Raw genomic sequence first — 25304 nt, 5'->3', positions numbered from 1 at the left:
ATTATATAACGATAACTTCTGGCTCATTTCGAAATATTCTCATGTAACATTTTGGCCGTCAGATCAGATTATCTTGTCGTCGCCTGTCTGGCCTTCTGCCCTTTGTCATCCATTTAGACACAACAGCCAGAGTAGAGCTCATTGCGTGGTACATGACTCTCAGGATCTAATATCTGCTTTTCTACAGGTTAGTAAAGCACTTGAGGAAAATAGAGAGCGGCTTGAGGAAAAACATGAAGAGCCCAGAAGGAAAAAAGGCTGCTACGTTAATCTGTCAATGTACTATTTCCTTCCTTCGAGAGATGCACTCAGCAGCAGACTGTAAACAAGAAAACCAGGCATCTCTCACAGTAACTAATCGGCTGACAATGGATCCAGTGGTTCCAGCAGCTGAGGGCCTGACCACAGCGCAGGCTTCGACAACACTGGTGGACGAATGGGCCGCTCCCTGGGGACGAATGCTGCCAGTGTGCCAGGATCAATGACTCTCTGCCTCGTTTCAGTCTGTGGAAAATAACTGGATGAACCCAACAAGTCATTTTTACATCAGCAATGATGAGGCGCTTTCTTTTTTCTCACACCCATCGTGGAGCCACGTGTTGTGTAATGTCCCTCCAGGCCTGGTGTGGCCCCTGTTGCTCTTTCATTAGTGAGCTCTAACCTCTATGGCTCTAACCCAGCACAACCCGCCTAATCACACCACTGTCTCTGATTCATCTGACCCTGAGGTTATCAAACTCAGATCCATTCTCCTGACGTTGAATTAATTGAAATCGCTCCATCAATTCAATATGTAGTCTTCTTGGTATAAATAAAATATATCATATATCACATATTTTGCATTTAGCAGACACTTTAAAAAAAATTACTATTGGAAGACTGTTGCTTTTGTCTCACGGTTGGATAAGTATTACTTTCTGTTTCTGTATTTCAATTATACAAATTGTTACTGATCTGCAAACCCTGCGATCAGCCCCTCAGCCAAAAACATCAAAAAGTGATATTTATCCCAAATTTAAATCTAATATTCTGGGATTATTTTCTGGATACAATTCAGCTGAATCAGCAGCTCACAAATTCCCTCTTGACCCCATAAATCATACAAATAATAAAATACTTAAACTTGTTCTTACAGCTGTTGTTATAGAGTAGTTACTACAAACCCTGATAAAGTTTTATAAAAAAAAAGATTGACAGAATAAACCCTCAGATTAATCTAATATTCTGAGATAATTTGCAGGTTATAAAGCAAACAGCCCCTAGGTGGCAGCATTATTGTCATTTAATATAGCAGAATAAAAATGCAAATGTAATCTTTCTACTGTATCAATTCATCATTCTCTTACTTAATGTGGCACCAAGTAGATGATCGACTTCCAAATATAAAAAACAACAAAAACACTGGATTTCTAGTGTTTTTACACATTTTATTACTTGTTTGAGTAAAGTTTCAGTATTTCATGTGGTAAATAAATGTCACTGCAAAAACTAGAAACACATCTGAAAATTAGAATTACCTGCAGAGCGGGTTAACAATGGACAGACCAGATCACTTCACTCAAAAAAATATATATATATCTGGCTTAGAAACAAAGTTAGCATCATACTTGAAAGCTCACATTTGGTTATATATTTAGTCCATACATCAAAATAAAAGAAATCTAAATAGATTTTTTATATGAACAAACATTAACATTTTGGAAACATGTGTATTTATGTGTATTGAAATGTACAGGAAAGCACAGCAGACTGAATAGGAACACATCTGCTTTACAGATTTAGACAGCAACAGCTCCTGCTACATATTAAAGGTTTCACAAAAATACATTATAGACTTCGAACAAGTTAGACAGCATCATTTTCACAAAACATTCAATTTCACATTTTGTTAGATACTTGCAGGCACAGTCAGTAGCAGTGGTAACTTCTCATCTCAACACCTCGGGGAAAAACATCACTTTAGCAACGGCTTTTGGTCTTAAACAGTCATATATATCTATATATAAAGTATAATCCTATTATATTAATATATTAACATAAAACTGTCTTTTTCTCTTAAACTCAAATTGCACTTACCCTACCAACTCGCACACAGATGCGTCTTAAAGATCAAAGAGAGATTCCAGTGTTTAGACAAAAACCACTCAACAAGTTCAGAGTACAAACCGCAGTGTTACTTCGTACCTGATATTATATTGTGTGTATATATATATATATATCTTGTTTTAATTTGGGTTATCCAACCTTCAGTTTCTCCACATTTAGGTCCCTCTACCTTGTTTTGCATAAAACTTAAAGTGCTCAAGAGTTGTACCAAAGGATAAAGAGGATATGAATATAACAGTAGTGGTCTTCTACATGTGTTTTATAAATCAAATATATTAAATATAGATTCCTTTGGTAGAAGAATAAAAACGTTTATTTTTACGTATTAAGGCGTTGCTGGGGGAACGTTGCACTGTCGGCTACTTGTCCAGTTTCTCCAGTTGCTTCCCGTTCTCTGGTTTTTCCTGAAGCTTGTAGTCTTCCAAAATGGCCTTTGCCGTTTGCTTCCCAGTCCTTTTCACCACAGCTTTGATCCCCAGGTTGTCGATGTTGAAGGCAGTGAGGCCCACGTTAATGGCAGAGTTGACAGCGCTGTCTGTGGCTTGACCCGCTGCCGCCCCGTACCTTCATCAGAAGTCAGATTGGGTGAGAGGTCAGAGCGAGAGGCGGGAGAGAGAGAGGATTTGGGGAGAATTCATTAATTTCTTGCAGGAGGATTGTAAAGATGCCATGCTGTACGTGAACTTTCACCCATGCAAGTGCACAATCACAAATAAATAGATCTGCCAGAATTGGAATCTGAATTATTCTTCAGCGGTGGATCAGAGATGCGACTGTGGCCAATATGGATACAATCATCTTTCATGGTCTAAATAAAAATACCATTTTCCCATGACACCAATTGTTAAATTAAGAACCAATTCAAAGAGGTAATAAGCAAATGGGAATGTGTGTTTATGGCTAAACCCTTGACAATTAAAAAAGGATATATTCTCTCATGATATAAAGCTTGTTAAAATCAATAATCAAACCATATGGGATTGTCTGTTTATCACTGGAAGATGTAGCATCAATTCATACAATATGGGAAGATGTTAAAATCAGGTGGGATAGAAATGGGAGAAATTTCAGTGGAAGCGGCAACATCGTGTGAATTTCCACACAGAGAAGAGAGAGAGTGAGTCGGGCCAGTGCAGGTGACTTTTGAGTGCAAGAGCTAAATCAAGGAAGAAAACAAAATATGCCATGCTCATGATCAGCGGTGTCAAGAGTTAAATAGCTGTGCATAATTAGGAAAAAACACACTTCTTCTCATTAGGTGTTTCAAAGTCGTTTTGAAGACCCCTAAATCTGCAAAGTAAATTGAACAGGAAAAACGAGTGAGTGCATGTTTTTTACACATCGATAACCGGTCAGGTGAGCAGTGTCGAGCAAAAACATTCAAACTATTGTTTATTCAAGCGAGTGACGGTGGTCAGACCAGTACAAAGTCAAACAAAGAGGGGAAACTTACTTGTGTTTGACTGTTGTGACCGTTTCTGATGCAACGCTGGTGGTGATGTTCTTTGCTGCCACTTCTAAACCAGTCCACATGGTTGCAAACCCTGTGCAAATACACACAAAATGAAAAAGCATGTGAGCGTCTCTAATGAACGACTTCCTCTCAGAAATGATAGAGTGCAGATAAAGTCTACCTTGCACTCCACTGGCCGCCACCACCATAGCTCCGTCTATGTTGGAGCGCCCGTCCTTGTCTTTCTTCATAGACTCCGGGATCAGCTTTCCTCCGTGTTTTTTCACATGCGGCGCCAACTCTCGCCCCACGCAGCCGGCGACGGTACACACCCCGTCCACTGCAGTGACACAGCATTACTGGATTAGACGTGCGCTGCCAAATAACAACGCAAGGTCAGTGGAAACCTGCTGGAGAAGGACGATGTAGTCACCTAGAAACTGGCTGACTTTGACAGCTCCACCCGTCGCCTGCTTGGCCACATGGAGGCCCTTGGTGACCGTGGGGCTGACGTGGGTGGGTTTGTCCTCTGGAGTGATGTGTTCTCGGAGCTTGGACGCCCCTTTGTGGATGGCCTTGCCCGTGAACTCGGCTCCTTTCACCAGACCCCAGCTTAACCAGGAGGCCCCTGGAAGGACATCAGGATCGCACCGAGTTAAATCATGCTGATGTAAAATGAAGCGTAAGAAGTTTCTAGTTTGAAGAGGCATCGTGATCTCACCGGTCAGGATCCCACTCGCCACCTTCTCACTCCACTCGGGCAAAGGTTTGTCCTCCTCTGCCTCGGCTGGTGCAGTCTCCTCAGGTGTGACAATGGGCACTTTCTGACTGAGATTGATGGCCTCTGCTGCTTCATCTGGATCCTGATGATACAGACACATTGGTTGGCAACTGCAGGACCAACAATGAGGGCGTAAAAATAAGAAACTACTTGTCGGCTACTTTGTGCAAGCTGTACACGTCTCCGTTCAAATGTTCACCTCCCGCCAATTCACCCAACAGCTCCTCTCATTATTCTTTGTTTCTCATCACAATGCACTATTTGTTTTGCCGCACACATATAATAAGACAACAACCTCCTTTTGTGCTGAAAACCTCAACTCTTCCACCTGACCCAAAAAACAAAAACAACACAACAGTTCCTACTTGCTGATAGGGAATCACATCCATCAGTGAAGATCACTAGCCTGACTGCAAGCATCAGAAATGACCTGGTTTGGCATCAATCTGAGCCAGCGTCTCCAACATGGCTGAACTGGCACTTGTCTCTCAGCCGAAATGCAGAGGGTTGTTCTATAGCTGCTGCACATAAGAGCATTAGAACTGATTAATTCTGCTCACCTGCCTGTCTAAAATCCCCACAATGCTGAGGCAGGGGGAAGTTGGGGAAGTGTGCCAGCTCAGAAGTAAGTAGGAGCGAGAGGCCGAAGCTGTTTGGAGTCTGCAGCATAAAAACATCACATAAAACAGCAGCGACCATCTTTTTTCATGGTTGGAAAATAAGAGTTTCCTATTCTCGCAAAATCTGATTTTGAAAAGAGTGGTGAACAACATAGTTAGAGAACACAAAGTATTCTAATCTATTCAGTTTGACACTCGCATTCTTTTTAATGAGAAATGCTGATTTGCTGAGTCAACATCAGCAGCTGTAGCTCTGGTGTTCTCGTGCTGCAGCTCCTCCAGTCTGCATACTGATGTGTCCTTGGGAAAGACACTGAACACCCTAATGTAACTCTGATGTCTATGAATGTGATAACAAAAAGTGCAGCGCTGTATGAATGTGGGTGGGGATGTGACTTGTACTGTAAAGTGCTTTGAGTGGTTGATAAGACTGGAAAAGCTCCGAATGAAAAGGGTCCATTTAGAATCTCAGCTTTTAAAGAAAAGACTAAATGGAGATACAGCTGACCTCACATGCATTTGCCGGAAATAACTTTCTGTTTCCCCACTGGCACAAGCGGATTTGCAAAAAGGCATCGTGTAACGTTTCATTGGTGCTTTCAAATACTTGATCCTTGATCTAAAATTAATAGAAATACATTCAGAGAGGAATGAGGAATGAGGAAAAAGTGCTGTGGCAGATCTGACTGCACTGCAGCAACTGACCTGAACCCTGAGATCTGTCATCTGGGACAGCAGGTCCTGGAACAGTTGTCTGTTTGAAGAGGGCAGCTCAGAGGACAGCACCACCCCGACGTAGTAGCCTGGAGCTGGTGCCATCATGTCCGGAAACATAAACACCCCAGTGTTACACAGCAGCACTGGAGAGTCCACGGCCATGAGTGGGTAGAGCCAGTCGCACACCTGCAAGGAAGAGAGAGAAATACAGACTGCTTGAAAATCTGATAAGAAATAGGTAATATATGATGTCATAGTGGGTATCAGGTCAAAATGTTCTTTTTATGCTAATATATACAGCAAAGTACAACAATGGGTTAATTTATATGGAGGTAAAAATTAAGACGGGGTTAGGAATCAAATCTACAAAGAAGTTTTATGCCAATTTACTGGTTTTGAAATGTAAACTGAACATAAAGAGTCTATTTAATGGAGACTGATTGGTGCAACACAGTGAACCGTCTGAAAGAGAAAGTCCAACCAGTGGACACTGTCTCCCTCTGACTGCCGCATGTCTAATAGTATTAAAGGGTATGAGAGTGAAAGCAGGGTTTGGAGAATTCCTTTCACTCATGTGAATCCCTGATGTCACCCACTGGCGACACCACCTGGGAAATTCCCCAGTTAGGGGTCAAATTACAGTCTCATGACCCACTAGTGTCAGTGGGTTAGCTGTTGAGAGCAGGAAGCCACTTTCCCCAAAACAATACAGAACTGTTCAAAGTTTAGATTTTGTCCCCTCATGAAAACCCTAAATCGAGGTGTTGACAGAGCTTTGTGTAATTTCTAATCTTATCTAAGTACTAAGACTGGGGACAAAGGAGCAGTTGCAACTTAATGTGGGCGGATTTGTTTTCTGTGCCTTTCATAGATTCAATTACATGAGATTAAGAAAAGAAAATGGAATCTGCTGTTGTTTGAGAGAAACAAAGGTTATAGTGTGTGTGTGTGTGTGTGTTTGTGGAAAGTGAGATTCCGGCAACATCTTCTCTGTTTTAGGTTCTCAAAAACTCTGGACTTATCAGAATTAAAGATAAACTATTTTCTGTGTCCAGTGGCAACTTTCACCTGAATATTTTAGTGGGACAGTTAAATAAGAATATCCAGGTCCTGTCAAGCGTTTCCTAAATATGAGAAAAAATTCAATCAGATCAAATCAGTAAATTAACATTAATTTTCCGGTTAAAAAAGGGAATTTACAGGACTGGAGTCCCATCTTTGTCCAGATTTGCATCATTGAATGAGACTGATTGGGGATTTCCCAGGGAATGACATCACAGGCATAAACCCAATAGGATTAGGGCACTGAGTCACCGACGCTCACATGATCACGTCCATAGGGCAAGGGATAGAGATCATTAACCAACTATATCAGGCCGCCAGTGACTCACAGTCAAAAAGGACTTGATGAGCCGAGCAGACATCTTACAAAATCAGGTTAAAGGGCACGAAAAGAACTGGTGACAGAGCAGTGATGACATTTCACTCGCCGTCACTGACTCGATTGCTCATGAGAGTTGCTTCTCCCGTCCTCCCAAGCTTTGTGGGAGTAAACATTTTAGCACGGTGACATAAACAACACCATATTTATCTCCTCTTACCTGCAGGAAGGCGGGTGGGCGGTTGGGCGTGCTGTCGGAGTGATCACCAGTAAACCTGACCAGCCGCAGGTAACCGGGGTACGACGGAGCGCTCACTTGACCTTCGGGTGTGACAAAGAATATCTGCACCCCGTGAGGGATGTACAGCAGCTCCTCTCCCTCCTCACCCATGCTCTGGGGGGATGGCGTGGTGTTGGAGGTGCGACTGTAGAACTCATCCCCGACCATCGACATCTCCCCTTCATCCGTTCCATAAGAAATGGACAGGTGGCCGTCGGCCGCCTGAGGGGAGTAGGCTGGAGGCTGCTCGGCCGGCCCCACTGGCTGCTTGGTGGGGGAGAGGGGGAGGCCTGCACCACTGCATGCAGGCTTCCCTCCCACAGCTCCTGCTGAATCACCTTTAGCAGAAAGTACATTTGGTGGAGCTGGCCTCTCTGGCTTGTCTTTGGTTGGGAGACCTGGGTAGAGGCCTCCTGCAGACATGCCAGCAGCAGCGAGGCCAGACTCGGAGGTGGCGCTCAGCAGGGGGGCGGATGGGAGGTCAGAGCTGGTTTCCAGTATGGCCAGACGGGTCGTGATGTTGTTCAGCGTCTCCTTCATTTTCTGCTGCATCTGCCTGGCGGACTCCCAGGGGCCGCCCGCACACTCCTCCCCCTGCGAGGGGACGCTGATGGCCCTGAGGAGGTGCTGCCGCCCCCGCCTGTAGAGCTCCAGGGCCCGGGCCTTGTCTCCGGCCTCGTCCACCGTCAGTCCCTCGTTGATGCACTCGAAGGCTCTCTCGTAGCCATCTTTGATCACTTGGAGTCGGGCACTGTCGAATGCATCTTGTTTAGCCTTCTCCATTCCCCCTGAAACCAGATTTGTTGTTGGCTTTATTTATAGTTGTACTCATCTCATCTTTGCACTTTGTAACATTGTTTAGATAAGTGCAACACACATAAAGTTATTATTAGTATTATATTTATTAACATGTGCTGACACTGACATTGCACATTTGGACTTAACATGTGTTAATCCCTCAGAGGTCAAGTCCTATCAGAGAATAGTGGCTCTAGTTTGTGTGTTGATAAAATAGCTAAAACAAGCTAAAAACAAGCTAAAAACAAGCTAATGTTGATAAAGCTGCAGCTACAGTCTCGTGTCTCCATCTGTTCTCAGTCACATCAACATTTCATTGCGACCTGTAGCAACAGAAATCAGACGTAAACACAGAGTTAAGTGTGGTGGCGTCATATAACTAGTCTGGGCTACTTAGCATTTAGCTCCTTTTCGATTAGCTAACACATGCTTACCCGAGTGAGCGGAAACACCACCAGAGGAAAGCTCGATTAGCCGGTTAGCTCTGTTGTAGCTAACGATTGTGTCGGAGTTGTGATCTTCAAATGCTTCAGAGTCAAATCAGCTGAAGTTTCCCTGAAGTAAAGTCACGTTGTGTTTTGACAGGCGAGTGCTCGATGGAGAGAAGTGACGTCGAACTCGTCCGGTATGTCCTTTTCAAAGTAAGGGTTCCCGGGACAGGGTAGTGCTTGCTTTGCGAAGAAAGCGGCCGATGAGAGTTGGATTTGAGTTTTATTTTGAAAGGAATAGTTGGAAGTTTACGTGGAGTAGCATGACGACATCGGTGCCGCCTTGTTGCAACTGGTTGTGATTAAATATTCAATAAGTAAACTGGTTGATTCTAGTTGGTACATTTGACCAACTTCACTTTTATTTTCATGATCCCTTGTGAAAGAAATCTATCAATTTAATCTTTACTTTCTTTTATTAATATATTATTTATTCATGCACACAATAAAGCACCAAACAATTATATTCTCATTCTATTTGGTAAATATGACACAGATAAATGCAGTGTAACCAAACAAACTCCTAAATTCACATTACATTCAACATTTCTTATGTGAATTCAAGGACTATATTAAAACTATCAAAACGTATAAACACATCGTGTCCTAGAAATTGGAGTTTTAGTTATTTAATTTTTTTCAGGCAAATGAATTGGATTTTTAACATGCTCAAATTCTTGCAAAAATTTGTAGAAAATTAGAAAGTTGTGATAATTTACCTATAATTTGTATTTTAAGTGGTGACAGCAGTAAAACAATATAGGTAGCGCTGTGATATAAATTCAGAAAATTTTGTTTCCTGCTGTCTTCTTCCAGAAAGGGGGGGTCATGTGTTTTTGTTTCCCAACATCTCTACTTCCAGACTAAAATGCTGACCTGGCATTTTCAATTTTATTTTGTTATTTTCTTTTTTCCACTATTGTTTAATTCAGAAGAAAATAAATTCCAAACTGAATTGTTTAAATTACATTTTTTGGTACAAATTTGTTGTTTGGGATTTTTCCAATATATACAATCTATTAGAGAATAAGAAATAAAGGACTTGTCCTCCAAATTTCTAGATAAAATCCAATCATTTCAAAATGTTTTATCCTAACACAGCAGGGATTACATTAGACACCAAATAATTCATTAATTTGATTAATGATATAACTTCAAGGACGAGTGATTAACCAAACCACACAAAATCACATTATTGTGTCCTTTAAAAGCCCATCCCTAGTACAGTTAGTGCATGTTTTTTTTTTTCCTGTTTAATTTTTTTTGGGGGCCATTTACACCCTTACAAAAGTTTCATCCTCAACTGTGGCTTTGTGACAATGAAGATGATGGCAATGTTTTTGTTTTTTAGTATGGAGAAGTTGTTGCTATGATGCAATGAGCCCGTGAAGCCGGATAGAGATGGTCTTCTTTGCTCTGCTCGGGTCTAAGGGGAAAGGGAAATCTATCCGTTCTCTTTGGAATATAAATCAATATACCATACCTTTTATTTGGATACATTTATGTCTTTTTCAATTTCTCTCTTTCCTTATAAATAAGTAGGAGGTGGGTGGCAGCTTCTCGATTCTATGGAAGAAACGATGCTCGTCACACTGAATGATGTGTTCATATCTTTTCAGACACAGTGAAGTTAAAGATTTGACCATATATCACAATAACTCTGAGACATGACGGACGGCTACTTATTCATTTACTTTATTGGTCCACAACAAATTTCAATCCACAGCTGGAAACCACAGAATCTCATTTGATTCACGTGAACATTTTGAAGCCCAAGTCAATAATGTTATCAAATCCTATTACAGAAAAATCATCCATGCACATGTGGCCTGAACAAATGGTTAAATAGCTCTTGGCTCCATGTGTTTGAAATGAACCTGAATAAGGTACATTTATTTAGTAACTTCAAGATAAGTTTGCAATTTGTTATTGATTTTTTAACAAAGGAAAAAACCATTGACTGTGTGGAAAAAAACAATAAACATGTGACATAAATTCAAGCTCGACCACCTGTAAAATAGAAAATTCCAGATGTGAAACTGCTCCAGAGGTGATGGGTGTCATCCTTTATTTGGACTGAATCCACTGATATTTGCTTTGCTCATGTGAATGAGTGACAAGTGACTAAATCCAAAAGTCGCCTGCTGCACATTAGTTCACAGTCTCTGGTCGACGGGGGAAAGTCAGTGCTGATGGATATTTTCTCTACATGCAACTAGCACTTGACCACAGAGGAGACATGTCACTGAGGGGAAGTGATCAACAGGAAGCCATCACCACATTACACCTTTTACTAAGAACCGAGAAGCAGAGAAGAGAAAGAAGAAGAATGGATGAAATCAAACGGATTAAAATATCTTTACATCTGCTACTGGTGCTGATTCCGTTTACAGGTGAGAATAAATACACTTACAAAAACTGTATCCGTGTGAATAATAAGAATAATACCAGATTGTTTGTGTTTGCTTTTAAAAGTGAAGAGTTTCACTGATGTGTTGTGGCACAAGTCTGGCTCATTCAGGGGACTGATATTTATGAGTACTATATTGTAGTTGTGTTTATTTATGTACTGGATCATTCCTCATATTATGATCTGCCCTTTAACTCAAATTTAACTGGTTGGATTTGGTGGTTAAAGGTCAAGGTTTCAGGTTTTTGGCCTCTTGCACATCTCAAGTCTGAATTTCTTCAAATACTGACCAGTTGTCTCCTCGAATGAAAACCTAACGGATTAGATTTCAGTGATCAAGTGTCAGAGTGACCTCTTGAGTCTGGAAACAAATGTACGAAGACTGGAAGAAAGGGAGAAAACTATAGAGGATGTTTTTAAGGTTCATCTTGTCAGTCATTCTCCATTTTGTGTTAATTTACAAAGTTATGTCAAAAGTAATCCTCACATTCAGAGGTGTATGAAAATATGAGTATTTTTCTTAGTTTAGTTTCATTGTTGCTGTCTCTCTCTCATTTCCTCCACAGCGCTCGCTGAACAATATTCCACCATCATCATCAGAGCTGGAGCTGAAGTCACTTTGCCTTGTCCCAATGTGAGAGACGATTATGTGAACTGTGGAGCTACTGACTGGTTCTTCGTTGATTCAGAGAGGACTAGATCAGCACGCCTGTTTGTAAAAGGCCAGCTCATTGCATCTGTGATTTCCAAATCTAAAGCAGACCGACTACGTCTTGCTGCAAACTGTGCTCTGGTTATTAGGGAGGTCAGAGCTGAAGATGCTGGTGATTACATCTGTAGACAGTTTGACCAGACCAATGAACAATCTTGGTTTTTTTTCTCTGTTGTCAACGGTGAGTAAAAGAGTATCTTCATAAAAACATTATGATATTTCTGATCATTCTGATGGACATAGTTTCACTCATGTTATCTTTCTCTCACAATATCTCGATCATCACCAGTGACTGAGCAGGAGAGAACTGATGAGGTGATGTTGACCTGCTCTGTGTCGACATGTAGAGGCGGTCTCCTCACAGTGAAGTGGCTGTTTATGAATATGGATGTGGATGAGAACAACAAAGAACTGAGGACATCACAGTCTCGCCACTCGGCCACTGTGAGCTTCTCAAAATCCCATTCTGTTTACAAGATTAAGAACTATGGCTCATTAACATGTAAAGTGAAGGATGGTTACACAGAGGAAACGTTTGCCTTCATCCTTCCGTCATCAGGTGAGAAAACACAGAACACGAGGAACTGCTCCTAATCCAATGAATTCCATTTGTTGATACATTTCTTTTCTTAAGAAGGAAAGAACAAACCAGCTCCAGGAAACAATGAGATGACAACAGTTAATGTTAACAAACAACATGTGTAAATACAGGAAGTTGGAATGAACAGGAAACTAAAGCTCTTGTCTTTGTGTTCACAGACTGGTGGTGGTACATTTATCTGGTTGTGGGTTGTGCTACACTCGTAACATTGGTTGGGATTCTCATCAAATGGAGAAGAAACAAGGTGGGAACATTCACAGATGAAACCAAAATGTCACTTATAGAGTTTATACCTCCGACAAGTTTTTATTTATCTTGTAGTAACGCCCTTGAAATAATGATGTCATCAAAATTTCTTAAGTTTTAATGTGAAAGTTCAAGTTATGGATTATGTTTGTGTTTTGATAGATGTTGTTATAATGTGATGGTTTTGTTAGCACTGCATTGGGCGATTTCACTTTTTAATTATTATTTGCATTGAGTTGTCTCTCTGTCACTATGGTAATCGTGCTACATCCTGACATGCGGTGTAACACATCCTGTTCTGTCTTTTTTTTTTATTCAATATTTATCATACTTCCTTTTCAACATTTGTATTTGTTGTGTTTTCAAATCAAAGTTTATGGTCACATGAAGAAAAATGACAGCGTCATCAGCTAAGTGAAATTCCTGTGACCTGGCAGGCAACAGCTATGCAGTAGACATATAACATATAACATATAACATAAAACATATAACATATAACATATAACATATAACATATAACATATAACATATAACATATGACATATAACAGTGCAACAATTTAAATTTAAAAGAAGGGCTGGCAGTAGTTTACAGGGTGAAGGAGTGAGGAATGTTAAATTAAATAATATGAATATATGTGTAGTAAGTATAAATGGGGGAGCAGAATGTACATTTTAACTGTTCAGTGGGTCAGTGTTGTTTGTTCAGAATCCTAATGGCCTGGGGGAAGAAGCTGTTTGAGGCACATTGAACTACACTAACCTGATGAAAGGTGTTATACAGATTGATTGACTGATGGATTCATTGATTGACTGATTGATTGATTGTATATCCTACAGATCCAGGCTCGTGATGATGCAGTGGCCTACAGCACTGGGGAAGGTCCCTCCTCTTCTACTGGACACTCAGCTGATCCCAGCAACCTCAATGCCAACGTCACCATCATACAATAGATGGGTTACTTTTGACATCGATATATTTATAGGGGAGAGCGGGGTAGTGTGAGACATTTTTTACATTTGCTCCCCTCTAGGCGAGCTAAAATGATATATCAGTCAAATGTACCCATTTCCCATTAATTCAGGATGTTTCCTAGCAATGGAAATGATCAGAATGTCTTCAGGACAAAGGGCAGTGAAAATATGATTGTTTTTTTTTTAAAGTGGACTTGTGTCTCACTTTACCCCAGCTTCGGGGTAAAGTGATCCACTTACTTTTTCCACTTTAAAACTACAATAACAAAACATGTTGTACTAGTTAAAATCCTGAAAGGTAGATTGACAACCACACATTCCAAAACTAATGTCGGACTAGTAACAGAATCATGGGGATTGGTCAATTAAGCAAATTTATGATTATTAAGATTCATGTGATCTTTTGCACACCCTAGCTTACTTGCACATTGTTTCTCTGTCCAATTGGCAGGGACAGGGATATTGTTTTTCTCTGCGTATTCAAAAGCCATTTTGTACTTTTGTAAGTACTTCTATCCCTTCCAGCTTTTTCTAAGGACTTCTTTCCTTGCATGACCTCAGCGGCTGCACTCTCCATCTCTGGGAGGGGTGTTTGGCCCCAGGTTGTCTTCCTGGTGTATAGTTTCTTGGCATGATGGCTTTTCCACAAAATTGATGACATTCAAAATAAAACATATGTAATGTAATATTACACTAAAATATTTTATATAAGACTAAACTTAACTTGTGCTTCATGGAGACACTGTCTCACTTTACCCCACAGCATTTGTCTCATTTTACCCCACAGCCACCCTTTAAGAAAAAACAACATCTCTTAGCATTTCAGGCTAATCTTCAGCTAGCATCAATCACATGGTTTTATATGAAATCAGAAATCAGAAATCAGAAAGTATTTATTGCCAAGTAGGTTTACACCTACAATGAGTTTGCTCTGGTTATTGGTGCATACAATGAACATAGAAACATAAAAACATAAAAACATAAAAACATAAAAAAATAAAAACACAATAAATACAACACACATAAGAAAATCAATAAGAAAAAACAATATTGGAAGTTGGAAGTTCATCCACATGAATGAAATAAGTTTTTCTACCTGAATCAATTTGTTTTGACACAAAAGTTGATTAAGTTCAGAGCAAGAAAAAATGTACTTTTACATGCGAAAAACAATTTTTTGTGAAAAAACATACTTTCCACAGCACCAGCACCAACTTCTCCTTCATGGCAAGGGGGGGGGGGGGGGGGGGGGGGGGGGGGGAGGAGCTTAAAAACATAATGTTCACATGACCACATATGTTCCGTTGGCTAGATACAGGGGGTGCCTCAAATTACACGATGTCTCACATTACCCCGCTCTCCCCTACTACTGACATGTATTTCTTAGAGCTCAAATCATGCATGTGCTTTCTATATAAACCAATTACCCCCCCCCCCCCCCCCCCCCCCCCCCCCACCCCCCCGATTGAATTAATGGTCTCTAACGCAAGTCTAGGTTGTGTCTTTTGTGTGTTTTCAACATCTTAGTGTCTCAGGAAAAGTAGGATTGGGAAATTGTCTTTTCTTTCTACTGTTGTTAACTAAATCAATCATATCAGGATGAGAAATTCAAACTGAACTTTAAACTTAATTAATCTGTGTTGCCTAGAATTAGCAAATAGAAATAAAAAAGAATTTGGTTCCACCTGCAGTTGCTTTTATTCCACATTCAAATCATCCATTTTGAAATTCAATAATCAAGACAGGTTGATTCTATTTACAGTTTGCATCTAAAACAGGGGTTTGACTCCCCCTCCATGTAACTCTTGTTAGAAAATAAAAAAAGTTTACTTTATAACCAGACCCAAGGTCAGATTCTTGTTGAGTTTAATGCTGATTTTGTTGTATCTTTGTTTGTGTGTTAGCAACCGATTTCATTATAAAGACTGATTCATTTCTTAATTTCTCTCTTTCCTAATAAATGAGGAGGAAGTGGGAGGCAGCCTCTCGTTTCCTCATAAGAAACCACGATGCTCGTCACACTGAATTACGTGTTCACATCTTTTCAGACACAGTGAAGTTAAAGATTTGACCATATATGACAATGACTCTGAGACATGACGGACGGTTACTTATTCATTTACTTTATTGGTCCACAGGCAAACTAAATTCAATCCACAGCTGGAAACCACAGAATCTGATTCACGTGAACATTTTGAAGCCAAAGTCAATAATGTTTTTAAACAGAAAAATCTTCCATGCACATGTGACCTGAACAAATGGATAAACAGCTCTTGGCTCCATGTGTTTGAATATGAATCTGAATAAGCTACATTAATTCAGTAACTTCAAGATAAGTTTGCAATTTGTTATTGTTTTTTTAACACAGGAAAAAAATCAATAGATACATTTTTTATTAATCCCAAACACACATGCACAGTCACACTACATGCAGGTGAGGGAAATTTGTCCTCTGCTTTTGACCCATCTGGTGAACATAGCAGGACACACAGAGCAGTGGGCAGCCATGCACGGCGCCCGGGGAGCAGATGTTGGGGGAGTAAGGTGCCTTGCTCAGGGGCACTTAAACAGTGAGGGTAGGGAGAGTCCTCTTTGGACTTTAGAACAGATGCAGGGGTTGTCCATCCAGGTATGTTTTTATTGTCACTGCGAGGAGTCGAACCAGAGACCTTCCAGTCTGGACCTTCCAGATGTGAAACTGCTCCAGAGGTGACGGGTGTCATCCTTTATTTGGACTGAATCCACTGATATTTGCTTCGCTCATGTGACTGAGTGACAAGTGTCTAAATCTAAAAGTCGCCTGCTGCACATTAGTTCACAGTCTCTGGTCAACGGGAGAAAGTCGGTGCTGATTTATATTTTCTCTACATGCAACTAGCACATGACGACAGAGGAAACATGTCACTTAGAGGAATTGATCAACAGGAAGTAAACGCCACATTCCACCTTTTACTAAGAACCGAGAAGCAGAAAAGAGAAAGAAGAAGAATGGATGAAATCAAACGGATTAAAATATCTTTACATCTGCTACTGGTGCTGATTCCGTTTACAGGTGAGAATAAATACACTTACAAAAGTTTAGAGATTGTTTGTGTTTGCTTTTAAAATTGAAGAGCTTCACTGATGTGCTGTGGCACAAGTCTAGCACATTCAGGGGACTGATATTTATGAGTACTATATTGTAGTTGTTTATATTTATGTGCTGGATCCTTCCTCATATTTTGATCTGCCCATTTAACTCATGGTTTAACTGGTTGGATTTGGTGGTTAAATGTCAAGGTTTCAGGTTTTTGGCCTGTCGCAAATCTCAAGTCTGAATTTCCTCAAATTCAGAAACGAAGAAAGGGAGAAAACTGTAGATGATGTTTTTCAGGTTTATCTTGTCAGTCATGCTCCATTTTGTGTTAATTTACTAAATTATGTCCAAAATAATCCTCACATTCAGAAGTGAATGCGAATATGAGTCTTTCTCTTAGTTTAGTTTCATTGTTGCTGTCTCTTATCGTATATTCTATGTAGCCGAGAGGTCGATGATGTTGTAGAAGTTGTTGATGATGAAGAAAGGACTCCGAGGACCTAGTACCTTCAGTATAACAAAGTTTATTACACAGAAGTTTCACAGGTCAGGACGGGCACCATGGTATACCTGGAGACATCACACAGCCAAATGGTGAAAATCTGACTTGCAGGGGTCTTACACACAGTTATATAGGGACATTGGTTCCTCCCATGACTTACTAAATAAGGGCACGTTTTTGTGTCCGAACATGAAGACACATTGGTCAAAAACATTCTATCCACCAGCTGGTCAAGACAACTCCCTAGGTCAAAGGCCATCCCAAAAGGTAGAGTGCAAATAAGATAAACATCTGGAGGACTCTCTGAGAATGTCTGAGTGTCCAGAGGGCAAGCACCATAAGTGTAAGCCTATCATTATGTTTTAAGCACATGTCAACATGTTTTACTCTAACGAATACACGACACTCTCTCTCATTTCCTCCACAGCGCTCGCTGACCAATTTCCCTCCCTCATCATCAGAGCTGGAGCTGAAGTCACTTTGCCTTGTCACAATGTGAGAGACGATTATGTGAACTGTGGAGCTACTGACTGGGTCTTCTATGATTCAGAGACAAATGGATCACCACACCTGTTTGTAAAAGGCCAGCTCATTGCATCTGTGATTTCCAAATCTAAAGCAAACCGACTACGTCTCGCTGCAAACTGTTCTCTGGTTATTAGGGAGATCACAGCTGAAGATGCTGGTGATTACATCTGCAGACAGTTTGTCCTGACCGATGAAAATCATGAGGTTTTTATCTCTGTTGTCAACGGTGAGTAAAAGAGTCTCGTCATAAAAACATTATGATATTTCTAATCATTCTGAAGGACATAGTTTCACTCATGTTATCTTTCTCTCACAATATCTCGATCATCACCAGTGACTGAGCAGGAGAGAACTGATGAGGTGATGTTGACCTGCTCTGTGTCGACATTTAAAACAAGTGACCTCACAGTGAAGTGGCTGTTTATGAATATGGATGTCGATGAGAACAACAAAGAACTGAAGACATCACAGTCTCGCCTCTCGGCCACTGTGAGCTTCTCAAAATCCCATTCTGTTCACAAGATGAAGAACTATGGCTCATTAACATGTAAAGTGATGGATGGTTACACAGAGGAAACGTTTGCCTTCATCCCTCCGTCATCAGGTGAGAAAACACAGAAAACGAGGAACTGCTCCTAATCCAGAAAATTCCATTTGTTGATACATTTCTTTTTCTCAAGGAGGAAAGAACAAACCAGCTCCAGGAAACAACGAGATGACAACAGGTAATGTTAACAAACAACATGTGTAAATACAGGAAGTTGGAATGAACAGGAAACTAAAGCTCTTATCATTTTGTTCACAGACTGGTGGTGGTACATTTGTCTGGTTGTGGGTTGTGTCACAATTGTAATATTGGTTGGGATTCTTATCAAATGGAGAGGAAACAAGGTGGGAACATTCACAGATAAAACTAAAATGTCACTTTATACCTCCGCTAACTCGATCACTATGTTAACCTTGCTACATCCTGACCTGCTGTGTAATACATCCCATTGTCTTTTTTTTATTCCATGTTTATCAAACTTCCTTATCAACATTTGTATTTGTTGTGTTTTGTGAAGCACATTTAACTACACTAACCTGATGAAAGGTGTTAAACAGATTGATTGACTGATTGATTAATTGATTGACTGATTATTTGATTGTATATCCTACAGATCCAGGCTTGTGATGATGCAGTGGCCTACAGCACTGGGGAAGCTCCCTCCTCTTCTACTGGACCCTCAGCTGATCCCAGCAGCCTCAATGCCAACATCACATTCATACAATAGTAGAGTCACATTGACGTCGATCTATTTATAACATGAATCATTTGATACAACCTTCTGCTGTGAAAACAAAGTCACTCGTAATAATGTGATTCTCATTAGATAGAAAAGAGTCCAAGGTGGGAAAGTTCCCAGATGAAACTTTGATTTAGTTTAAACCACTGCCCACAGTCTGTAACGTTCTCTATAAAAAGTCACTTTTATCGTGTGGACTGGATTTAACCAGTTTTCAGCCATTTTAATGATTCTTGAAGTTTGTCGTTCAAAACCAGGAATATTTTATATTGTATCTTTATGTTCTTCTGATCCAGCTGTTATTCTAATACATTACAATGGTGACGTGTTATCTGTAAGAAAATGTTTACTTTCTTGATTGTTCTTGTCTTTTATTATTATTATATTATTCATTAATGTACACATATGCTTGATTGTTTTTATACGTATATTTGTACATTTCAAGTTTTTATCAACAAAACATTGAAAAAAAAAAAGGTTGCAATTAGACTATGTGTTTGAAACTTGTTAGTGTGGCCACTGAAGGGAGTAAACACTCAAAAGTTTTTAGTAAAATACATAGCACAGCTCCAGAAGGAGGATAATAGATGGACATTTAGGTTAAAAACATGAATATGAATGTCCGGGGCTTACGAACACTCGGATGACACCAAAGAAGCAGCATGGAGGCTTTTAACATTGTTTTTATATATATATTTGAATAATTACTCACAATACTTCAATTGCATTGGCTTTGGCTGCAACACTGTTTACCCCTGAAACTCCTAAAAGTGTTTTTTGGACTCAAACACTTTCATAATAGAGGTTATTAGATAATGAGGGAATTTTCACTTTTTGGGTGAACTACCCCTTTAAGGCTGACTGCCACCCGGAAGAGGAAGGAGAATGAGAAAAAACCCGCCTTCATTTTAAATATGGACGACATGTAAACACGGGAACGTCTCGTCGCTGCTTACGAGGCTGAGATCTTCTGGTTCTTCTGCAGTTGTTCGGTCGCAGTGACTGTTTGTGTCCGGGTTCGTGTCCTCGTGTTCCGGCAGAGATCCACCGCTTCAGGAGGTAAGGGTTCACTTCCTGGTCAGAGATCCTCTATTAACGTGAGCTTTCACTACCGAGGAAAAACTGTACTGTACCGAAGGGAAACTATACCAGAGATCGTGTACAGTTTTGTTAGGAAGATGCTCACTAAGTTAGAATTTAGGGCACCGTTGTTTTGTTATTCATGAGAAGTTTTTTTTTCAGGGCCATGTTGAAGAATTATATTACTTAACAGTGATTGCTGTAACTTCCTCAAGCAAAATATCGATGAGACTTTATTTCACCCCGTTTGATTTCTGTTCTTTAAAAATTTAAATATTTATTTGACTTAAATTTCCTGGAAATGTTTGCATTTTCCAAATTAAAAACCCTGATAATACCCCAACCCTTACCCTAACCCATTTCTATTTACATCTTGTGACTATGTCAAACTTTAGTTTTGTGTACATAAAGACACAAATGCAAAGGTTTAGTTTTTTTTAATTATTGTAATATTTAAAATCAAAATCAACTAAAGTGTATTAATTAATTTTATTAAGCAAATCTTGGTCTTTCTCCTCATTCTGCAGGTATCTCTGACTCCAGCTCTGACACTTTCATTGTTATTATCAGTACCAACAGCAAATGTTAGCCTAGTTTATTATGATTAGTACTTATTGGGACGTTACATTACATTTGTAAGAATCATTATTTTACTGTAACAACCAGTTCCTGTTCCCCACACAATTCTCTCCTTTAAAACCAATGCCCCCACCCTGCAGGTTGTGTAGTTGAGTCATCTGATACAATTACAGTTTATAAAATTGCTTTAGAGAGGAAGTCAAAAAAGTTGTAATAGCAATGTATCATGTGGATAATCTTTAAAAAAAAACTACTGTACGAAGATGCATCTGAAAACATGAACACATATCTCTTTACAGCCTTTGAGAGATGCCACCAAAGAAAAAGGCCGGAGTGGCTACAAGATCAGCAAAGTCAGGTAAGCAAATGAAGCCACAGGATTTATTGTCATTCCATAACAAGAGGTACATGAGAGGGAATGGAACTGAGCAAGGAGAAGCTCCAGTCTGATAAGTTATTTTGCCTCAACAACACAGAGAAAGCAGAAGAAAGTGAAACAGCCTCATCTGGTGGGAAGAGGAAGGCGGCGAAGGAGAGCTCGGAGTCACCTGATTCTCCAGAGTTCAGTCGCTGGCTCATGAAGTCTGAGCCCGACAGCCGCTTTGAGAACGGCATCGATGTGAAGGTACGGAGCTGCGACGGCCTCATCAGCAAAGTCTGTGCATGTTGTAAAAATGTGAGCGTGCTGCCATCGTCTCATGCTTCTGGTTTCTTTTGAAAGTTTGGGATCGAGGATCTGAAGGCTCTGCCCGATCAGACCGGCTGCTGGGATGGGGTCCGCAATTATCAGGTAGAGCTTAAAAAAAGAAATAAGCTTTTTATTTCCCTGTAGGAATCTTCATTTACATTATCGGTCATCTACAGGCACGCAACTTTATGAGGCAGATGAAAGAGGGACAGTCTGCCTTCTTTTATCACAGCAACTGTAAGGAACCAGGGATTGCAGGAATCATGAAAGTAAGACCCTTTATTTCTCAGGCTGGAGAATATTTTGAATAATGTCAACGAAGCCACAGCCACATTGTGATATTCAGCTGTTTGTGCTTTTTTTAGATTGTGAAGGAAGCTTATGTGGACCACACTCAGTTTGACAGGAAAGATGTCCATTACGATGCAGGCAGCAAACCAGACAACCCAAAGTGGAGCATGGTAAAGTGACTCGGACATTAATGTGAAGCAAACACATGAATATGTTGCATTGATTTTTGATTCTCACATTAAACTACCTTTTTATTTGTATTTTGTTAATGTGCCATATAAATACATCTGAATCGACACTGTTCATATGAGCCTATTGGTTGAACTTGTCGCCCTCTCTCAGGTCGACGTCCAGTATCAAAGAATGCTGAAGCGTTACCTTCCTCTGTCTGAGCTGAAAAAATACCACCTGCAGCACCGCGCCAAGGGAGGGCCTCTGAAGGACATGGCTCTCTTTACAAGGGCCAGGCTCTCTGTGCAGCCCCTCACCACTGGTAGGTGAAGAAACGCACACTTCATCACTTTAATTGATCACAAAGTCATGGACGAGTTGTGACTACAAACTGTTTTGTCTCTTACAGAGGAGTTTGACTTTGTCCTGAGTTTGGAGGACAAGGAGCCACTGTGAAAGTGGAGCCTTGTTGACCATCAGTCCAGTGTTTATCCAAAGAGTAATTATTGTAAAATAATTTTAAATGTGTTTTTTGTGTGTTTATGTTCACAAGTATTATTAAATGCGTTTTTGGTCTAATTGTGTCTCCCAGGCACCTTTTATTTCCCTCTGATTGATACAGAACCAGATAACTTCTACAGTTATCTTCAGCCAATTGGCTACAAATCACTTGAAACACATTTATAAACACTGGATGAATGCTTTATAGCTCTTATATTGTATTTGTGAGCAGAAGCAAGTGACTCTTATTGTATCTGTCAACAACTGTAACATCCTTTGAAGTCCTGTATTTATTGTAGGAAAGACTTAGTGTAAACAATGGTTTTGAATAAATGTTCACTCACTTAAAATAACATTAAAACAGTGAGCTCCACATTGATGGAAACCTTCAATCTCTGCTTGTAGTTTAAACTGTAAATAAATACTAGTATCTTAATACTGTGTACAAATGGGCAATTTGTAATGTTAAAGAAATACTCTGCAGACTTTCCCCTGCAGAGGGCGCCAAATCCTGTGTAAAATGGAAACTCCTGATGAGAGATGAGAGCGAGGAGAACTGGGTGTTGTTTACACTGCTGGGGTTTCAAGTTGATCAAAAGTTTTTACAACCCTCGTAATTAAAGCTTTTTGTCTCAGCATGGAAATGATTAGGCCTCTAGCTTGGTATAAATGTGCCACTAGTGACCATTAAATTGACGATTTAAAGCACATGGGGATTAAACAGAGGAGGCTACAGGCGTTAAAAACCAACGGGGCAAATCAGACGAGTTAATCACACGTTCTTTCATGTCCCTGTTTTGTTGTTGTGACTGCCGCCAGTTTCTGCAGAATCCCACCTAGTTGCTGTGATTCCAAAGAAAAGCCTGATATGATCATTCTGGTTATCAAACATCACAAGGCAGGGATCAGACTGGACACGTTTTTTCACACACTTGGAGATAAGCACTCACCTTCATATCCTGTGTCGTACTCGTCCCGTACTGTGCACTTTACCTTTCAGCTCTTGTTCTTAATCCTCTGATGCATCTTGTTTGTGTTTACTACCGTGCATATTATCACAACTTCCATCAAAGTGAGTAAACAAGACATTGAGGAGGATTCTCCTTTAAATAAACTCATAAAAACATGACACAGTACTTTGGTTTATTATGCATCTCAGTGTATCACAATCTGAATTAATAGTCAAGCATAGAAGTGAATTCATCATAGTTATATTTAGTATTGCATGTATTTAAATTGTTGACTATTTTACCTTAAATCTATGGAGTCCTAGATGTAAAAAAAAAAAAAGTTACCATGACCTTTTTATGTTGTTGTTTTCATTGTTTCTGTTTTTCATCAAAAGTTGCTGCATGCCAGGACGCCCTGTTAAAATCTTATATAACATAAAACATCCCATTTGCATTCTTCATACAGACCGAGTCAGTGTAATAAAAATGAATAATCAAACATGAGTAACTAAACCAAGGAGAGAAAAGAAAACATATGATGCAAAATAAAATGGTTTGTTGGTTTAATTGATCCTCAGTTCTCAGGTCATTTCAATTTTGGGAAGATTCAGTGGAAGCTTGTAATGAATATGCAGCTCTGCTCATTTTCACAGGATCTCTTTCACAGTTAACTTTTGTAATGCAGGGGTCACTGGGTGATGTTCAGGAAGTAGAGGGTCCGGTCCCTGTTTCGATGGGCTCGGGTCCAGGATCTTTTATTTTGGGTTCTACCCTGTTTTTGTTTTACTTTGTTTACAACACAAACATCTATATTAATAACATAACATAACTTAGTGTATGTGTTATGATTTATAACATTAAAATAACAACAAATTTGAAATCAGAGCCGGTTCAGAAGTCAAGAGAAACATCTCCGGTCTGAAGATTATTTAAAAACTTATTCCTCTCGCCAGGAGCTTTAACCTCAATTTATCAAACTACTACAACACAAGTCTGTCAACACACTTACGAGTGGATCTGTTAAAAAACCACAAATTAAGCAGCTCTGTCAGTATTCATAAAGTGTTTGTGTGTAATCTGAAGAATAAATAAAGATTTTTTACTGAAAACAATCTCAAATTGAAACTGCTTATTTGTGTACTTTAGATGATTAATGTCCTCAGTATTAACATATTTATTCCTCCTTAGAAATACTAAAATAGGAAAAGCATGTCGCTACAATGCAATCTGCTGGTAATTAATAAGACACGACAGGCAATGAGAAATTGATACAGAGCAAAGACTGCTGTCGCCATCACAAAAAATTATGAAAACCATAAAGTCTGGTAAAAACGTGCAGCTTATTTAATTTCCTGTTCCTGCGATAAACATATTTATTAGATGTTGACGGAACAAACGTTACCTCAACTGTAAACAGGACCAGTTGGAAGGTACACAACCAATCAAAGCTCACGTTTTCTTTCCCTTCCTGCTGCAGCTGTACAAAATAAAAGTTCACAATAAAAAAAACAAGAAAAAACAGGGCAGCTGCATCCAGTGTCCCACATTTAGTTATTTCGGAGGCACGGATGCACGCTGCTAATGAAAGCCATATGAATCAATGCTGTTCTGAACAGACATCAGGATCTTACGTCACAGTTTCCCCTCAGTCTCAGTGTGAGGCTCATAATCTGTGAGTTACTATCCCCACAGTGCGCACAGTACACTGCCGGCCGCAAACGACTCTGGACCAGGCACAGAAACTGTGGTCTGGTTTCAAGTCAAGTGTCACAACAACAGCTCATATTCAGTTTGATTACAGGACAAAATCTAGAAGTTGTTTGTCGTAACTTTTATTTTGCTGTGGATGTTCGCTGAGGCCCCCCCGGCAGCGAAAAAAACACATTTAAATTCACTCGATCCACATTCTGCAAACACTCAGAGATATCAGTTCCCAACGTGTGAGACTTCTTTCATCAAGATTCTTAAATTATTATCTGAGGGGGTAAGGAAGGAATGGAAAGAAATTCCTGGATCCACATAAAAAATATAACGTCCCTCATCTGCACCACATCTTTCCTCCAAGAGTCGTGTTTATCCGACCAC

General features: G+C 39.9%; 4 protein-coding genes across 7 annotated transcripts; 3 read left to right on the top strand and 1 right to left on the bottom strand.

The window, feature by feature from the left end:
- Window positions 1–1406: 1406 nt before the first annotated feature.
- Window positions 1407–8801, bottom strand: spartb (spartin b). 2 transcript variants are annotated; one of them, XM_053422480.1, is made up of 9 exons: window positions 8571–8801; window positions 7279–8126; window positions 5666–5863; window positions 4281–4422; window positions 3993–4187; window positions 3741–3899; window positions 3560–3650; window positions 3352–3396; window positions 1407–2670 (listed from the first exon to the last, which is right to left on the bottom strand). In XM_053422480.1, the coding sequence occupies exons 2-9, from the start codon at window positions 8119–8121 to the stop codon at window positions 2466–2468; spliced, it is 1878 nt and encodes a 625-aa protein (XP_053278455.1). In that variant the 5' UTR covers window positions 8122–8126; window positions 8571–8801; the 3' UTR covers window positions 1407–2465. The 2 variants fall into 2 exon arrangements, with proteins under 2 accessions (XP_053278455.1, XP_053278456.1); XM_053422481.1 differs by lacking the exon at window positions 3352–3396 and having other exon boundaries at window positions 8571–8794.
- LOC128439945 (uncharacterized) lies at window positions 5853–14554 on the top strand. Of its 2 annotated transcripts, none has more exons than XM_053422483.1 (6): window positions 5853–5915; window positions 10844–11017; window positions 11601–11927; window positions 12036–12305; window positions 12506–12591; window positions 13433–14554. In XM_053422483.1, the coding sequence occupies exons 2-6, from the start codon at window positions 10864–10866 to the stop codon at window positions 13544–13546; spliced, it is 951 nt and encodes a 316-aa protein (XP_053278458.1). In that variant the 5' UTR covers window positions 5853–5915; window positions 10844–10863; the 3' UTR covers window positions 13547–14554. The 2 variants fall into 2 exon arrangements, with proteins under 2 accessions (XP_053278458.1, XP_053278457.1); XM_053422482.1 differs by lacking the exon at window positions 5853–5915 and adding an exon at window positions 7102–7347.
- Window positions 14555–16464: 1910 nt separating this feature from the next.
- Window positions 16465–19313, top strand: LOC128439942 (uncharacterized). Its single transcript, XM_053422477.1, has 6 exons — window positions 16465–16619; window positions 17573–17899; window positions 18008–18277; window positions 18354–18398; window positions 18479–18564; window positions 18834–19313. The coding sequence occupies exons 1-6, from the start codon at window positions 16466–16468 to the stop codon at window positions 18945–18947; spliced, it is 996 nt and encodes a 331-aa protein (XP_053278452.1). The 5' UTR covers window position 16465; the 3' UTR covers window positions 18948–19313.
- A 519-nt stretch (window positions 19314–19832) lies between these two features.
- thyn1 (thymocyte nuclear protein 1) lies at window positions 19833–23398 on the top strand. 2 transcript variants are annotated; one of them, XM_053422479.1, is made up of 8 exons: window positions 19833–20056; window positions 20918–20976; window positions 21095–21243; window positions 21340–21408; window positions 21483–21575; window positions 21672–21767; window positions 21940–22090; window positions 22178–23398. In XM_053422479.1, exons 2-8 carry the CDS (start codon window positions 20928–20930, stop codon window positions 22222–22224), a joined length of 654 nt encoding a protein of 217 aa, XP_053278454.1. In that variant the 5' UTR covers window positions 19833–20056; window positions 20918–20927; the 3' UTR covers window positions 22225–23398. The 2 variants fall into 2 exon arrangements, with proteins under 2 accessions (XP_053278454.1, XP_053278453.1); XM_053422478.1 differs by having other exon boundaries at window positions 19845–20018.
- Window positions 23399–25304: the final 1906 nt, after the last annotated feature.

The sequence above is a fragment of the Pleuronectes platessa genome, chromosome 5, assembly GCF_947347685.1.
Source record: "Pleuronectes platessa chromosome 5, fPlePla1.1, whole genome shotgun sequence".
Lineage (NCBI taxonomy): Eukaryota > Metazoa > Chordata > Actinopteri > Pleuronectiformes > Pleuronectidae > Pleuronectes > Pleuronectes platessa.
The sequence above is the reverse complement of the archived record's forward strand: the minus strand, read 5'-3'. Positions and strand labels throughout refer to the sequence as shown.

Excerpts from the sequence above, each read along its gene's own strand:
- spartb (XM_053422480.1), bottom strand. The coding sequence starts at position 8,121 with ATGGAGAAGGCTAAACAAGATGCATTCGACAGTGCCCGACTCCAAGTG. Across the intron at positions 4,423-5,665 it reads TGACAGATCTCAGGGTTCAG|GATCCAGATGAAGCAGCAGA; the intron begins GTCAGTTGCTGC and ends CTGTATCATCAG. Across the intron at positions 3,397-3,559 it reads GTCACAACAGTCAAACACAA|ATTTAGGGGTCTTCAAAACG; the intron begins GTAAGTTTCCCC and ends TTTACTTTGCAG.
- LOC128439945 (XM_053422483.1), top strand. The coding sequence starts at position 10,864 with ATGTCACTGAGGGGAAGTGATCAACAGGAAGCCATCACCACATTACAC. Across the intron at positions 11,928-12,035 it reads TTTTTTCTCTGTTGTCAACG|TGACTGAGCAGGAGAGAACT; the intron begins GTGAGTAAAAGA and ends GATCATCACCAG. Across the intron at positions 12,592-13,432 it reads TCAAATGGAGAAGAAACAAG|ATCCAGGCTCGTGATGATGC; the intron begins GTGGGAACATTC and ends TATATCCTACAG.
- LOC128439942 (XM_053422477.1), top strand. The coding sequence starts at position 16,466 with ATGTCACTTAGAGGAATTGATCAACAGGAAGTAAACGCCACATTCCAC. Across the intron at positions 18,278-18,353 it reads CTTCATCCCTCCGTCATCAG|GAGGAAAGAACAAACCAGCT; the intron begins GTGAGAAAACAC and ends CTTTTTCTCAAG. Across the intron at positions 18,399-18,478 it reads AAACAACGAGATGACAACAG|ACTGGTGGTGGTACATTTGT; the intron begins GTAATGTTAACA and ends TTTTGTTCACAG.
- thyn1 (XM_053422479.1), top strand. The coding sequence starts at position 20,928 with ATGCCACCAAAGAAAAAGGCCGGAGTGGCTACAAGATCAGCAAAGTCA. Across the intron at positions 20,977-21,094 it reads TACAAGATCAGCAAAGTCAG|AGAAAGCAGAAGAAAGTGAA; the intron begins GTAAGCAAATGA and ends TCAACAACACAG. Across the intron at positions 21,409-21,482 it reads ATGGGGTCCGCAATTATCAG|GCACGCAACTTTATGAGGCA; the intron begins GTAGAGCTTAAA and ends GGTCATCTACAG.